At 59.5% G+C, this 15095-nt stretch overlaps 1 protein-coding gene and 1 long non-coding RNA gene across 5 annotated transcripts in view; one reads left to right on the top strand and one right to left on the bottom strand.

Annotated features, from left to right (window-relative positions):
• CEP104 (centrosomal protein 104) overlaps positions 1 to 8838 on the top strand; it is a 34628-nt gene extending 25790 nt beyond the window's left edge. For 2 of the 3 annotated variants that reach the window (XM_082688769.1, XM_082688768.1), the window contains 7 exons: positions 348 to 384; positions 771 to 837; positions 1263 to 1371; positions 2914 to 3052; positions 3291 to 3358; positions 5367 to 5457; positions 6351 to 8838. In XM_082688769.1, coding sequence (XP_082544895.1) covers positions 348 to 384; positions 771 to 837; positions 1263 to 1371; positions 2914 to 3052; positions 3291 to 3358; positions 5367 to 5457; positions 6351 to 6466 — 627 coding nt within the window. In that variant the 3' untranslated portion in view covers positions 6467 to 8838. The remainder of the gene's footprint in view (positions 1 to 347; positions 385 to 770; positions 838 to 1262; positions 1372 to 2913; positions 3053 to 3290; positions 3359 to 5366; positions 5458 to 6350) is intronic. The other variant, XM_082688770.1, reaches the window with a different exon arrangement.
• LOC309843352 lies at positions 8834 to 15092 on the bottom strand. Of its 2 annotated transcripts, none has more exons than XR_014300092.1 (4): positions 15021 to 15092; positions 11459 to 11595; positions 10624 to 10735; positions 8834 to 10016 (listed from the first exon to the last, which is right to left on the bottom strand). It is a non-coding gene; the product is annotated as an uncharacterized lncRNA (long non-coding RNA). The 2 variants fall into 2 exon arrangements; XR_014300093.1 differs by having other exon boundaries at positions 11459 to 11625; positions 15021 to 15058.
• Positions 15093 to 15095: the final 3 nt, after the last annotated feature.

Raw genomic sequence — 15095 nt, 5'->3', positions numbered from 1 at the left:
CGGAGGGCTGTGAGCCTGAGAACCGGGAAGAGCATACCTAGCGTGAGAGCCAGGAACGGGGAGGCAGCTAGGGAGATGGGGCTCGTGGGGCGCCCCAGGCATCCGGGGACACGGGTGATAATCATGTGCTGCCCAGAGCCCAGGGCACTGAGGACGGTGAGCCGCTGGGAAGCAGCAGCAGGGCAGGAGCCCGTGGCGGGGCTTGTGAGGGGAAAGCACACGTTTGGGCGTTGACGGCACAGAGCTGTTACTTGTTGGTGGAAAGTTGGAAAACAGAAGCACTTATTCTCCTGGACAGACTCTCGCGTGCAGCCGTCTGTCCCTGACCTCTCTGTTTCTGTCCTCAGGGCAAAGGAGCCCCCCCGGTGGAGGCGGACAGTCAGGGTAGGTACCGGGCACGGGGCTCCCGGCAGCGGCCGCCTCTGTCCCCGAGCAGGTGCCGGGGATGGAAGATGAACACCACCCTTGTCGCCTAGTGTGCTTTTGGGTTTTTTTTAAGATTCATTGGTTTGAGAGACAGCTCGCACCCAGGAGCCGGGGGGGGGGGGCGGAGGGAGAGAGAGGCCGAGCACAGAGCCCGACACGGGGCTCAATCCCACGACCCCGAGACCATGACCCACGCCAACACCGAGAGTCGGACCCTCACCGATGGGGGCACCCAGACGCCCCTCGACTCGTAGCTCCTAAACGTGTTTCCCATCAGAGTGGCTACTACCCGTTTGGAGACGTTGACAGGAAGTTACTTTAAATGATGTCTTGTCTCGTTTCAGACACACAAGGAGGGAAAGCAGCCCCACCGGCGGCTGCGGAAGGCCCAGATAACCACTACTTGGAGAAGTGAGTAGCGTGTCTCTAGCGCGGCCCGTGCGCAGGGAAGTGTTTCCTCGAGCGCGGCCGGCTTCTGTCAGCCGACCGGCTCTTCCCGTCATCCGTCATCCCTAGGGAAGAGCGACGGCCCTCCCGACCCACGGGCCCCCTTGCCCCCAGAGACGTCAGCAGCCCGTTTGTCAGACACGGAGCACTGTGACCGCAGATACTTTCCCCTTTGAGTCAGATGTCCTTGTCCTCGTGACCTCGCTGGCGGCTGTGCTAGCTCATGCTGGCAGGGCAGAAGCTGAGGGGACCTTGAGCTTATTTGTCCCCAACACCCGCTCCTCGTACCGTGCGAGCAGGCTGTGCCCCCGCGGACCCGCGGCCAGGGCGGGCGTGCGCGTTCCTGGACGATTCCCGAGCCTGCGTCCGCGGCTTGTGTTCTCTTCCAGTCTGTGCATCTTCTGCGGGGAGAGGAGCGAGGCCTTCACGGAGGAGGGGCTGGACCTGCACTACTGGAAGCACTGTCTCATGCTGACGAGGTGCGGCTACTGCAAGCAGGTCAGTGCCGCGCGGCCCGAGCTCGGCGTCTCAGAGGCCAGCTCCCTGGCCCTCAAAGCCACCACCTCTCCCCGCAGAGTCACCACCGTCCCGATTCCTGACCCCACAAGTCGGTGTTGCTCGCTTCTTGAGTTGATACAAACGGAACCGTACAAACCGTAACCATCTTGTGTCCTGCTGGTCCTCCTGCTTTGTCGCAGGCTCTGTTTGACAGTCCAGGGCCCATCCCTCCGCCCTGCTGTTTTTGGAAATCGGGCCGTGTCCCGTTTGAGGCTTCCATGACGAGTGTTCCTCCGGGCGCTCCAGTGTCCGTCTGCCGAGGCACCTGTGAAAGCTCTGTTTGGGGTGCACCCTGGGGGTGGAGAGGCCGGGCGCACCTGCGGGGCTGCAGGGCTGACGCAGGCAGTGCTCAGAGGGGCCGCACGTCCACGCCCCGGCCAGGGCCACCTCCGTGCTTCCTGCCACTGGTGAGGTGCGGCACGTGGCTGTCTGTCTACTGACTGTTCAGCTGTCCTGTTCTAGAAAATACCTTCTAGTCTCCCGGTGCTGAGGTTTTTTTAAACATTTTATTTACTTATGTTTACACGGGAGAGCGGGAGAGCAAGAGCGAGGGGAGGGGGCGGAGGGAGAAGCAGACTCGCTGCTGAGCCTGACACTGGGCTCTGTCCCGGGACCCCGGGCCGAGACAGATGCTCCACCCGCTGAGCCACCCGGACGCCCTCTGGCTCGGGTTTTCAGTTAGATAGCTCGCCGGCCTTGCTCTCCTGATCTGTGGTCACTGGTGATGTGTCCGCACCACAGTCCCCGCCAGATTCAGAGCCCACAGCCGGCCTCTCCCACTTGGGGTCCGGCCTGCTCGTCGTCCTGATGTGTCCTTTGAGCTTAACCTTGTCTACCTTGGGGGCGCCTGGGTGGCTCAGTGGGTTAAGCCTCTGCCTTCAGCTCGGATCATGCTCCCAGGGGCCCAGGATTGAGTCCCGCATGGGGCTCCCTGCTCAGCGGGAAGCCTGCGTCCCCCTCCACCTGGCACTCCACTGCTTGTGCCTTCACGGTCTCTGACTCTCTCTCTGACAAATAAATAAAATCTTAAAAAGAGAAAGAAATGTTCTCTTATCCCCCAAATTTGGATCTCTCCTGATGCAGTGGCCTTTCTTTCAATGACAGAGGAGAGCCGAGGAGAAGGAAATCCGCCTCCGCCTCCTGCCGCTCCTCCTGGGGTCCTGCGCGCATCCGCACGTCCTCACTCACGTCAGGGAGTGGGGACTTTGAACGCAGAGGCCCCACGGCTGAGCTGTCCTGCGCTTACCCCCGTGCCCTCTGGAGCTAACCGCCGCTCCTCCAGCGCACCCTTCGCTGTGGCCTCTAGTGCCAGCGCAGGAACCTGACGAGGGGACGCAGGGGTGGAGCAGGGCCCTGGGAACGACGGTGGCCCCCGTGCGGGCTGGTGGGGGGGCGTGTGTGAGCTGGGGGGGCACAGGCCGGCGGGGGCGGCCCGCTCCCGTGTTCCCAGACACGCGCTTCCTTCTGCGTTTCCGGACGCAGGTGGTGGAGATCTCCAGCCTGACGGAGCACTTGCTGACGGAGTGCGACAGGAAAGACGGGTTTGGAAAGTGTTACCGCTGCAGCGAGGCCGTGCTGAAGGAAGAGCTGCCCAGACACATAAAAACGAAGGAGTGTAACCGTGAGTGCAGGCTCGGGCGGTGCCCTCTGCGTCCGTGGTGCCCTCGGCGTCCGCGGTGCCGTCCATGTCCGCGGTGCCGTCGGCGTCCGCGGTGCCGTCCGCGTCCGCGGTGCCGTCGGTGTCCGCGGTGCCCTGCCCAGGGGCCCTACCGGGGATGGGGCGTCCGGCCCGGTGTCTCCCGCTGCTTGCGCGGCTCTCACGGGAGGGACTAAATCTTGTCTCATTGGCGCCGTTGCAGCTGCCGAACCAGAGAAGCTGGCAAACCGGTGTCCGCTGTGCCATGAGAACTTCTCCCCGGGAGAGGAGGTGAGGGCCCGGCGCGGGGGTGGCCAGCCACACTTGGGTTGCAGTGGCGAGCTTGTTGAGGCCGGGCCGTGATTAGGGCCCGGGGAGCATTCAGGGAGCTCCCGGTCTGTTCCCACGCTGCTGGAACGGTGACTGTGCTCACCTGTCCGCTCAGGTGATTTCCTCCCTCAGCACTGTGGACCCACGGGGGCGGGGGCCCTCGGCTCTGGGGTGGTGAGTGCGAGGGGCTTTGGCCTCTGTCCAGTCTCCACACTCTGGGTGCTGGGGTCCCAGATGGCGTCCCAGCCAGACCATAGCACACCAGTCCTTTGTCGTGACTGAGCCCAAGCCCGGTGCAGCCTGGAAACTTCAGGTCACAGTGAATGCGGGCTGTCCTCCTGTGCCCCCTTACCCTCCACGCGGACTCCAGCCTGGTGCACCGGGGCAGGGCCATCCGCCACCAGGTAGTGCAGCTTCGGAGGCCTGCCTCTGCTCGGCCACTTCGGCTCCGACACCCTTAACCACTGCCACCGGCCGTCCACCACGGTGTCCTGCTGCTGGGCTCTCCCTATGCCAGCCCTCTGGGACGGGGCACCACGAGACAGCTCAGACCCAGCTGTGCTCGGCAGAAATCTCACGCACCCCGCAGTCAGCCCTGTACCTGGTGTCCCTCCGTCTCAGAAGATGCCAGAGACGTAAGGAAGCACACAGCAGAGCACAGGTGCCTGCGGGCAGGCCTCGCGTCCCACCCCCCGCTTGAATGACGGGCGCACATTCCGTCTGCACCCACCGTGTGCCGCCTTCTCGCGCACCCGGGGACACAGCCAGCAGCGCGTCCCTTCTCTGCACGCGGCAGCAGCAGGTGCGGACGCGCTTCCGTGGGGCTCACGCCTCCAGCCTCGGCGCAATGACCGACGCCGCACACGGGCCCTTCCTCATCCAGCTCTTTCCCCGCAGTGGGAGACGCTGCCGGCCCGCAGGGTTTCGCGTGGCCGGGTCTGCCGGTGGCGCCCCCTGCTGTCGTTCGATGGGCTCTCGTCCCCTCCATTTGCTGTGAATTGGAGGTTGGCCGGGTCAGATGCACCTTCGAGTTTTAAAACTTCGTTTCTCCTGCGGTTTTCGTAGCTGGTGGTGCGTTCTTCCGTAGCCAGCGGGTTCTGAAAACTAAGTCCTGTGACGACTTGAAGTACTTGGCTCGTTCCAGGCTCTGTAAAGCGGGACATATGGAGGGAACCCAGAGCGGCTGCTGTCCCTGCCCCTGCTCACTGCCCCTCCCGCCTTACAGGGCTCGCTTCTTTCTGACGGCTTGGCCTGGTTAAAGGATGCCTGAGTGGTCCGCACAGGCACATGTTCTCTCTCGCCGTTTATTTTAGAATCTCACGCCCTTGCGTCTGTGCTCCGCTGGCTCCCATGGCACTGACGCTGCCCTGGGGCGCCCGCCCCTCCTCTGGCTGCTATGTGCTGCGCCGGCTCTGAGTGTCGCAGCCCCGGCCCCTCTTCCTGCCACGCCGTCCAGTCCCCGGGGAGCGGCAGCCTGGCTCCGGGCTCCCAGCGGTGAGGCAGTCAGCAGGCCTCTCCTTCCCTCTGCTTCCTCAGCGTCTGGTCCTCCGTGCCGGCTGGCGTGTGGCCGCCCCCTGTTCCTGTCTCACGGTTTCTGGGGTCAGGAGTTGTGGGCACAGCAGAACGTCTCTGTGGCTCAGGGTCTCACCAGGCTGCGTTCCCGTGTGGGGCCGGGCGGGGAGGGGACGGTCCAGACTCACCCGGTGGCCGGCAGAAGTCCTCTTTGTCACACAGGGACCGAAGTCCCCGCTTTCTTGCTGGTGTCAACCGGGGCTGCGGTCTGCTCCTGGAGGCCCTCACAGCCCTGTGCCCCGTGGGCCTGCACAAGGGCGCGCACTCCCGTGACAGCGCTCCAGCTGCCGGGTCAGTCCGGGGTCGTGGCTGCCCCTGGTTTCGGCTCTGGCCAGAACTCGTCTCACTTGTCCCTTGGTTGCCTGGTTGACACCGTGTGCCTCCTGCTTTGTTTCAGGCGTGGAAAGCTCACCTCATGGGCCCGGCCGGCTGCACGATGAACCTGCGTAAGACCCACGTGCTGCACAGGGTGCCCGCTCCGCCGCCGGGTAAGGCCCGCGCCCTCCTGCATGTCCGCACCCACGTGGCAGCGTCCCCTCTCCCCATGGCACTCAGTCCTTGTGTTCTGGCTCCGGCTCTTGCCGGGGAGGCTACTTGTGTGACCAGAACTGCCTTTTCCGCACCAAATTCTTGCCGTGGGTCCGGCCCTTCCCAGAGGCTCCCCAAGGGCGTCCACGAGGCGGCAGATGCCAGGCCTGAGTGTCCTCGGGCTACAGAGCCTGGTTCTCGGCATCTTTGTCCCTCACCGACCGGAGTATTTAGAAACGCCAAATGAAAGAGCGGATGCGCAGATAATGCCCCGTTCCATGAATCATAATATTCTCTCTTTTATGTCAGATTTAGAGTGCCTTTCAGGAAAATACATGTTTCATTAGAAAACTAGTCCTGGCCGAAGCACGGCTGGAGGCACAGGTTTCCGTTAGGGAACCTTAGTGTGAAAGCAAGAGAGTCACTGACACGAGTGTGACGAGACGTGGGTCCTGGGCTGTGTCCGTGCCGGGTGCCGGTGACGGACGCCGCCTGGCAGCAGCCTCCTCCATAAAGGAGGAACTCGGCACTTGGAGGGGCCGGCCTGAGGGTCGTCAGCCTGGAAATGAAGCTCTTGCCACACGGCCACTCCTTTTCATTTCCGGAGCTGAGTCTCTGAAGCCCGAGCCGGTGAACGGCCCTGCTCTCCCCCGTCCCTCCGTGGCGTCGGGCTCCTCCTCCTCTGAGCCCTTCTCCGTCCTCTACTGCCGGCTCACGAGCCCGTGCTCCGCGGCCGGTGCGGCCACCTGCGGACCGAGGGGCCACTGTGGCGTCCCCGTGGCCTCGCACTCTGTTCACGTCTTGTCTCCCTCGTAACGCAGGGCCTGTGTTGTGTGTGTGTGTGTGTGTCCAGCAGGTAAAGGCCCAGCTGTGGCCAAGGCAGGGACCTCGGGATCAAAGGTCGGAAGCAAGATCCCTACCCCGAAGGGACTGGGCAAAAGCTCCGGGAGGACCTACACGAAGCGGTGACATGGCGGTGACACGACACGCGTCCTGCCTCCTTTGTCCCCGCAAGGAGCAGAGCAAGTTTCCTGACTGAACCATTTCTACTAAAATCCACCCTTGGATATGGTGACCGTCCCCAACCCCCGCTGACCCTCGGCTCTCGGCCGTGCTAGTCCTGACTTGTTGCACCGGCCGTGGGGCCGACAGAGAACCTACGTCCCAGGGTCAGGTCTGGACCTGCCGCGGCTTCAAGCCGATAGGCGTCTGCCCCCCCAGCCCAGCACGCACAGGAGAGCGCCCGTCTGTTCGGGGGGTGCCGACGAGATGCCCACGCGGGCAGGCCCTCTTCCCAAGTGCTTGCAGTGATTCCCATAAAGACTTCCCCAGAAACCGCGGGCCTGTTCATCTCTCTCACACATGGCCAAATTCCCGCCAGGCCGTGGCCCCCCAGCAGTGGTGACCATGAGTGTCCCCGGGTGCCTTACCCCAGCGGGGCGCACTCTGCCTGCCTCTGCCCGGTGCGCCTCCTCACCGTGTCTGCAGAGCCCGTGCTCCCCGCTGTCACAGGTCACTGGGCATGGGCCCCCTGTGCCCCTCGCCCAGCCAGAGGCCCGTGAGGAGTGTGCGGTCCACAGCTGTCACCACCCTCCCGCAGCAGCGCCCCCCCCCGCGGTAGCCCCCCAGCAGCCGTCCCCCCGCGGCAGTCCCCCCACCCGCAGCTGTCACCCCCACGGCAGTCCCCTGGGGGAGCTGAGGTGGGCACTGTGAGGCTCCAAGGCAGGGCCACGCCGGGGGTGCTCACATTCCTTACCTGCGTGCCGCCCTCAGCAGAGCTACAAGGTGACTGTCACGGGTCCTGTGCTCGCCTGCCCACAGTGTCGGCCGGAGCGCCCCGCTCTTGAACCCCAGAGGCAGACGTGGCACCACTCTTGACTCCGGCGTGGGGCATCTGCTTCTTCACGCATGTCACCAGTCAGCCCCGTGGACCCAGCGTGTCTGCCTCGGGCCTGCCCCTCGCTCGTCTGCGTTGGAATTGGGGCTCCACGTTCATTTGCTCGGCTCGTCCCATGATACTTACGCACCAGACGTCATTTCAAACGAAGACACCAGACCTCAAAGTCTAGCCCCCTCGCAGCTCCCCACCTGCCGTTGGGCAGGGGAGCGGTTCCGCATGCTTCCCGTGCAGGTGGCCGGGCTGGCGGGCCGGTGCGGGTCTGCAGGGAGGGCCCTGTGTCTCCCCGCAGCCGAATCTCCCAGGGGCCCGAGGCGGCTGTTCCTTCCTGTCCCACCGTGCAGCCGGGACGTGTTCCCCCCTCCTCCTGAGCGCCCGGCGGCCTTTCCCAACTGAGACCCGGGGTGACAGATGAAGAGTGGGCTGGGTGATTAGTGTGTAAATAAATATTGAGTTTCCGGCCATGTGAAACCACAAAGTGTGTCTTAGAAAACCCTTAACAGCTGTCGGGGCAGTGCACTCCCTGAGTCCGTCCGAGACCGTGAATTTGCACGACTCACTCTCCGTCCCGGGAAGGCTAATACCTTCTCGTACGCAGCAAGAGTGAGACCGAGAGAATTACCAAAACCAGTGACCCAACCTAGCCACGAAAGCGCCTGGGGAGAGAGGACGCAGACCTCCAGTGGGCAGCGCGGAGCGCGGATGCCGGCAGATGGCACTCGGGCCTTTCTGACCCCGGACACAGCGGCTGGACCTGCGGCCCGTCGTCCTCCACGCGCGGACCAGCCGCTTCCGTCACGCGAGCTAGTGAAGGAACCATTCCTTCCTCTCCGACCAACACTTCCAAATACAGATGTCTTATTTCTATATATTGTAACTTAAAAAAGCATTTGTAAAGATATTTAATTTTAGTGATTGGCAAGCAAAATCGGGTGCATTTAAGACCAGTTAGCGCTGCCAGTTACAGAAGACTCGAGCGGTGGGATTGAAATGAGCCCGGGCAGGGACTCGTGGCTGCTGAAAGCCTTGCAGAGCTACAGACTAGTAAGGAACCACAAGTAAAAAACAAAAAAATTGGAAGGAACTGTAAGATCCCTTGGCCATTTATAAATAAATCTGTAAATTTGGGACAGGAATTAATAATTGACTTTTCACTCCTGAATATGTTGTGCATATTTAACTATTTATTTCTATTATTTTCATATTTCAGGATATTTTATCAAGCTAATTTAAAAGAAATGTGTCTATAAATTTGGCACCAGAATACACATGTAAATACTTATAATGAGAATTTGCAACTTTTTAATGTTTTAACATAGTTTTCTATTTGTCTTTATTTCAGGTACCAGAGTTATAATATCTAACTAATATATTTTTGTTGTTATTTTAGGGCCTAGGGGTCCCCTCACCCTCAGCATATGAACATAATAAAAAGGTCACTCAGTGTTCTGTCACTTTTATTTCAAGTTTACCATTAAAAGGCAAACGGAGTGTCTTCCACTCTGGGGCGCAGGGCAGGGGCGCCGCTGGGGGAGCCGTGGGAGGGGCAGGGAGTGCGCTGCGGGGACGGGGCAGAGCTGGCCCCACGCTGCAGGGGATGCGTGGCCACGAGCTCCCTGCTGAACAAGGTGAAAGTCAGCTCCCTGGGACTTGGAGGACGTGGTCGCCCAGCTGTGCCTGCGGGTGGAGTCAGAGTGTCCCTCTGACCGTCTCGCTGTGCCCGCGGTGCAGCCGCACGCCTGCGCCCCTTGTCCAGAGGGACTTAGCGGCCAGCACGGAGATCTTGCTTTCAAATGAGCAAAAAGGCAGTATTTTCTCTGTTCATTTGTGGAGTGACTTAAAGCTTTTATCAATCTGGGGAATCATAAAATTGCCTCCGTTTTGAAGTTACAATGTGCAGGTTTTCCCTTCCACGAATACTGTTCACGTAAAGCCAACGGCACTGTGTTTCCTCCTGGTTTGGGGACCAGGGCCCTGCGTGACGGAAGGGCCAGGCGTGTGAGTCGCAGGGTGGGCATGGAAGAGCGCACGTTCCCGAGAAGCGCTCCACTCACCCCTGCAGGGGTGTCGGAGAAGAAGGAGCCCCTCCCTCCGTAAGCTGCTGGAATTGGGTGTGCTTTTGTGCCGTTGCATGTTTGCTCTTAAAAACCAGGTCGGTTCTCCCGAAAGCCGAGCTTGTGGTACCCAGCAGCCTTCCTGGCTCTCACCGCTCCGGAGGGCTTCCACGCCCCCTCCCCAGCCGCTGGGCCGTGAGCTGAGCCCCCTGCATCTGGGATGTAGTTGGAGTGACCTTCAAACTGCTCCTGCAGGGGCAGGGCGTCCCCCTTGGGGTCTTCCGGAATCCTTGCAAGGACCAGTGAGGTTATCGTCAGTGGCAGGCGGGGACACCGGCCCCCTGGAAGTCAGCGGCCCCAGATGAGAACTCTGGATCCTGATAGACCCAGGAGGCCTGTGGACAACAGCTCGTAGCCCCTGCCTTGGTTTCCCCTTAAGGAGTGGAGCCAAGGAGAAGGTGCTGATGAGGCCCAGCCTGGCCAGTGGGTCTGCAAGTTCAGGGAGGGAGCCGGCCCCTAAGCTGAGGGCCCCAAGCCCCCAAGCCCTTCATCCCGCATTAGCCGGTGCCTGCAGGGGGTAGGAAGAGGAGAGACTGAGGTGGGGACCACCACCAGCCAGAAGACCTCAGAACTCCACCCAGCTTCCCAGGCCCCAGGCCCACCCACCTGAGCCCGCAAGTGCTGGGATTGCAGGGGAGGGGCAGGGAGAGTGGGGAGGGCTGAGGTCAGATGCCCCATGGAGTGAATTTCCCTGTGCACAGAAGCAGCTCACCCCCGAGCAACAAACGCTCTTGTCTGGCTCGGGTCCTGCAGGTTGCAGACTCCCCAGGAGAGGGTGCCCTGGCTCCTCTCAGTGTCTTGGAGGGAGTCCAGAGAGGGAGGGGTGGTGTCCTGCCTGAAGGTGGGGTCATCACGGGAACCAGTGCCAGGGGTCTGGATAAAGACCTTCCTCTCCCCTTGGAGTAGGCCTGTTTCCCAAATTCCGTGATCCTAGACTGGGGTGGGGGTTCCCCAGCAGTTGGGGGAGGCTGAGGGCGAGCCTGAAAGGGTCCAAGCCTCATTCTGGGCGGGGCCAGGCCAGGAGCAGGGCCAGGAACAGAAAAAAATCACAACCTGTCTTCTTCCTACTGGAAGTTTTAGAAGTTTGCTTTTTCACACTGCCCTCGGCCACCGACCTGGAGCTGTCCTGTATTTTCTGTTCCTGAATGAGGTGGAGATTTGTGAAACCAGACGCAAACACAACAGCTAGCCGATCGGGCATTTGACTCTGTTACAATCATGACGTCTCTATAGAAACAGAAAACCAGGAGACATTTATTCACAACATGCAACCCAGAAAGAGCTGGTGCCCAAAAGACACAGAATCTCTACACATCATTAGGAAAGGCCAAGGGGCCTCCGGCCTGGCTTTGGGAGTGCAAATAGGGAACCAGTTCCAGAACACAGCACGCAGGGCTCTGTTGCCACGGCGACAAGCTATCACGAGTGCCGGGACTCAGGGCACCCAGGACTAAGACCAGGGCTCAGCCAGGTACAGGGGTCCCAGGGGAATCCAGTCCTCGCAATCCCAGCTTCCAGCGGCCCCCACTTTCCCAAGCTCAGGGCCTCTCCCTCCCTGCTCAAGGACAGCCCCGTGCCCCACGCGGCCATTCCTCTGGTCCTTGGTCTCCACCTTCCTCCTCTACTGGTAAGGGTCCTGTGAGCTCACCGGGTCCACAAGATGATCTCCCCATCGCAATGTCCCTCTGAGACTCCAAGTTCCCTGTGCCCTAAAACCTACCACATTCACAGGTTCTGGGATTAGGATGTGGACCTCTCTGGGGGCCGTCATTCCGCCCAACACACCTGTAAGGACGCCATCTGCCTAACATCTATGTTGCTTTTCTTTTTTAATATTTTGGCTCCTAATAATATTTTTTTTTGAGCTGTGGACAGAACCTGTTATTAGTTTCTTATTTACAGGCCATATCAGTGCTCCTGGTAGTATCATTAAAAGACCATCTTACCTACCTTAGAAAATGCCCATCTTTTCAACTGTAGCCATTTCCTGCCTGTGGCTGCTACAGTGTGCGTTTCACTCAGCATCGTTTGCCTACCAGGTTGTCCTCTGCTTTTTGCCACAATTCCAAGCTGCCTGATGAACTCCCCTTTCATAAGAAGAAAGCCTATTCAGAGAACTAAGTTCAAATGGTCAAGACTCAGTTGTTTTATCAAATGCACCAGTGTTGAGAGATTTGCCAGCTATCTAAAGCCAAAATCCGATGGTTATCACCCAAATACTATTATTTTACCAATTACTACATGCTATTATCAAATCACCACAGTAATCTTTAAAGAGCTTTTTTCATCCTGTTCATTACTTCCAATTATCATTCAATATTCCATTTTTGGAATGACACTTAGAAAAACCTCCAGGGGCGCCTGGGTGGCTCAGTGGGTTAAAGCCTCTGCCTTCAGCTCAGGTCATGATCCCAGGGTCCTGGGATGGAGCCCCGCATCGGACTCTCTGCTCAGCAGGGAGCCTGCTTCCCTTCCTCTTTCTGCCTGCCTCTCTGCCTACTTGTGATCTCTCTCTGTCAAATAAATAAATAAAATCTTAAAAAAAAAAAAAAGAAAAGAAAAACCTCCAAAACACCTTCAAACTAAAAACAAATCTTACCCTACACTCCACTAAATTATCTAATTGAGTATCTGCCCATCACATCTCTTCAAACTGGGCTTAATCTCCAGTGCATAATGTTCCCTCTTCACCCAAACTTGCTCTTTGAAGATGAAAATTCCTATTTTAAGTGGATTTCTAGTTCTTAAGTGACCGTAGAAAACTTCTAGACTTTCTTCTAAAATCTAGAGAAAAATGAACTCTACCATTAAGAATGTTACTGAATGCCTCGTGTTTTAGGTACTTTAAACTACTTCACAATATTTATAAATGGGACATTAAGCATTCCAGTAAGTAGGAAGTTAAAATGTGACAATGTAGCAACAAGTTTACTCCCTAGTGATGGAAAGTAAGTTTTATATGCAACACACTATCTTTGGTATTATAGAATTTCTTAAAGATTTTATTTATTTATTTGACAGAGACACGGCGAGAGCAGGGAACACGAGCAGGGGGAGTGGGAGAGGGAGAAGCACTGAGCCCACCAGGCGCCGTACAGTGGTTTGCCAAAAGGCCCTCAGCACCTGGAAGATATGCGGAGAAAGCTTAACAAAGACGAGTGATGGCAATACCAGGAAAAAAAGAACAATACTAGCATTATCAGTATTTATGTCACATAAAAACAGTATTTGCACTAAAAATGGTTCACAATTCATATGATACAAATACCAAGGCAACTAACAGCCCATGCATTTAGAGTAACATATAAACAAATCACAAAACGTGGAATGAACCATAAATTCATAAACGTAAAGACTGAGTACAATTAATCATTCAATAAATAAGTTGATAAAACTTACAAAAATATTTTTTAAATACACTAAATATGCAAGCGGGAAAATGCGATTAGTGATACCCATTCTCAAATGAAACCGTGTTTTCTTTTCAGTACATGTATGTGGAGTTCTCAGAAAGTGTACTGTAAGCCCCACGGGACGAGCGTGGAGCCCCTGAAAACGTCGGCAGGGTTCCCGGTCCCGGGCTGTTGAGCACAATGGCCTCGAAACAACCGGACCCCACGATCCCCAGGGGCAGAGGTGAGGAGCCCTGAACGCCTGTAACCCTTGGGTCCCCTTCCTGCGCCTGACGGTGACCAGCACGAACGCCCTGCTCCTCCCTTAACCCGTGACGGACGCCCCGCGTGCCTACACAAGCACACTTTATGGCTTCAGGACACGTGTCCTCTCTCTGTACTCCTCTGCCATGCCCGGAGGCATCTGTCCTTGCTTTTCTGATAAAAATCAAAAGCTACGTGCAGAATCCAGCCCCCGTCTCTCCCGGAGGCAGCCTGGCGCCACGCTCAGATCCTTGTCTGAGAACTTAATTTCATTCAGTGCATGACGATCTAGGAGCTGCCGAAATGAGGACAACTTCCTCCTTTTTTAATTATTTTTTTAAGAGAGCGGGAGACTGTGGGAGCAGGGAGGGGCCGAGGGAGAGAGAACAGCAAGTGGACTCCACACCCGGTGGTCGTGAGATCATGATGACCGGAGCCAAAAGAAGAGTCAGAAACTTAACCATCAGGCTAAGCCTCCCAGGCGCCCCTGGACTGCTCAGGGTCGGACCCGGGTTGGGGGGTCCATCACAGCTCAGGGTCGGACCCGGGTTGGGGGGTCCATCACGGCTCAGGGTCGGACCCGGGTTGGCGGGTCCATCACGGCTCAGGGTCGGACCCGGGTTGGGGGGTCCTTCACTGCTCGGGGTCGGACCCGGCTTAGGGGGTCCATCACAGCTCAGGGTCAGACCCGGGTTGGGGGGTCCATCACGGCTCAGGGTCGGACCCGGGTTGGGGGGTCCATCACGGCTCAGGGTCGGACCCGGGTTGGGGGGTCCATCACGGCTCAGGGTCGGACCCGGGTTGGGGGGTCCATCACGGCTCAGGGTCGGACCCGGGTTGGGGGGTCCATCACGGCTCAGGGTCGGACCCGGGTTGGGGGGTCCATCACGGCTCAGGGTCGGACCCTGGCTGGGGCCCATCACAGCTCAGGGTCGGACCCGGGTTGGGGAGTCCATCACGGCTCAGGGTCGGACCCGGGTTGGGGGGTCCATCACGGCTCAGGGTCGGACCCGGGTTGGGGGGTCCATCACGGCTCAGGGTCGGACCCGGGTTGGGGGGTCCATCAAGGCTCAGGGTCGGACCCGGGTTGGGGGGTCCGTCACTGCTCAGGGTCGGACCCGGGTTGGGGGGTCCGTCACTGCTCGGGGTCGGACCCGGGTTGGGGGGTCCGTCACGGCTCAGGGTCGGACCCAGGTTAGGGGGTCCGTCACTGCTCAGGGTCGGACCCGGGTTGGGGGGTCCGTCACTGCTCAGGGTCGGACCCGGGTTGGGGGGTCCGTCACTGCTCAGGGTCGGACCCGGGTTGGGGTCCGTCACGGCTCAGGGTCGGACCCAGGTTGGGGGGTCCGTCACGGCTCAGGGTCGGACCCGGGTTAAAGGGTCCGTCACTGTTCGGGGTCGGACCCGGGTTGGGGGGTCCGTCACGGCTCAGGGTCGGACCCTGGCTGGGGTCCATCACGGCTCAGGGTCGGACCCGGGTTGGGGGGTCCATCACGGCTCAGGGTCGGACCCGGCTTAGGGGGTCCATCAAGGCTCAGGGTCGGACCCGGGTTGGGGGGTCCGTCACTGCTCGGGGTCGGACCCGGGTTGGAGGGTCCGTCACGGCTCAGGGTCGGACCCAGGTTAGGGGGTCCGTCACGGCTCAGGGTCGGACCCGGGTTAAAGGGTCCGTCACTGTTCGGGGTCGGACCCGGGTTGGGGGGTCCGTCACTGCTCGGGGTCCGACCGGAGCGGGGGAGGGGTGACCCCGTCGGGCTGCGGGTCCCGGCCCGTTCCCCCCCAACCCCGGGCAGCCCCAAACGCCCGCGTAGACCCTTCCCCTCCACCGGGAACCTCCCCGCCGCCTTCTCCCGGACGTGCCCGGGGCGCTCCTCTCCCCGACGCGGCCGCCGCGGGGCCGCCCCTTCCGGTCCTGGCCGGAAGTGACGCGC

Source organism: Mustela nivalis, assembly GCF_964662115.1.
Source record: "Mustela nivalis genome assembly, chromosome: 10".
Taxonomy (NCBI): Eukaryota; Metazoa; Chordata; class Mammalia; order Carnivora; family Mustelidae; genus Mustela; species Mustela nivalis.
This window is presented reverse-complemented; position numbering and strand designations above follow the sequence as displayed.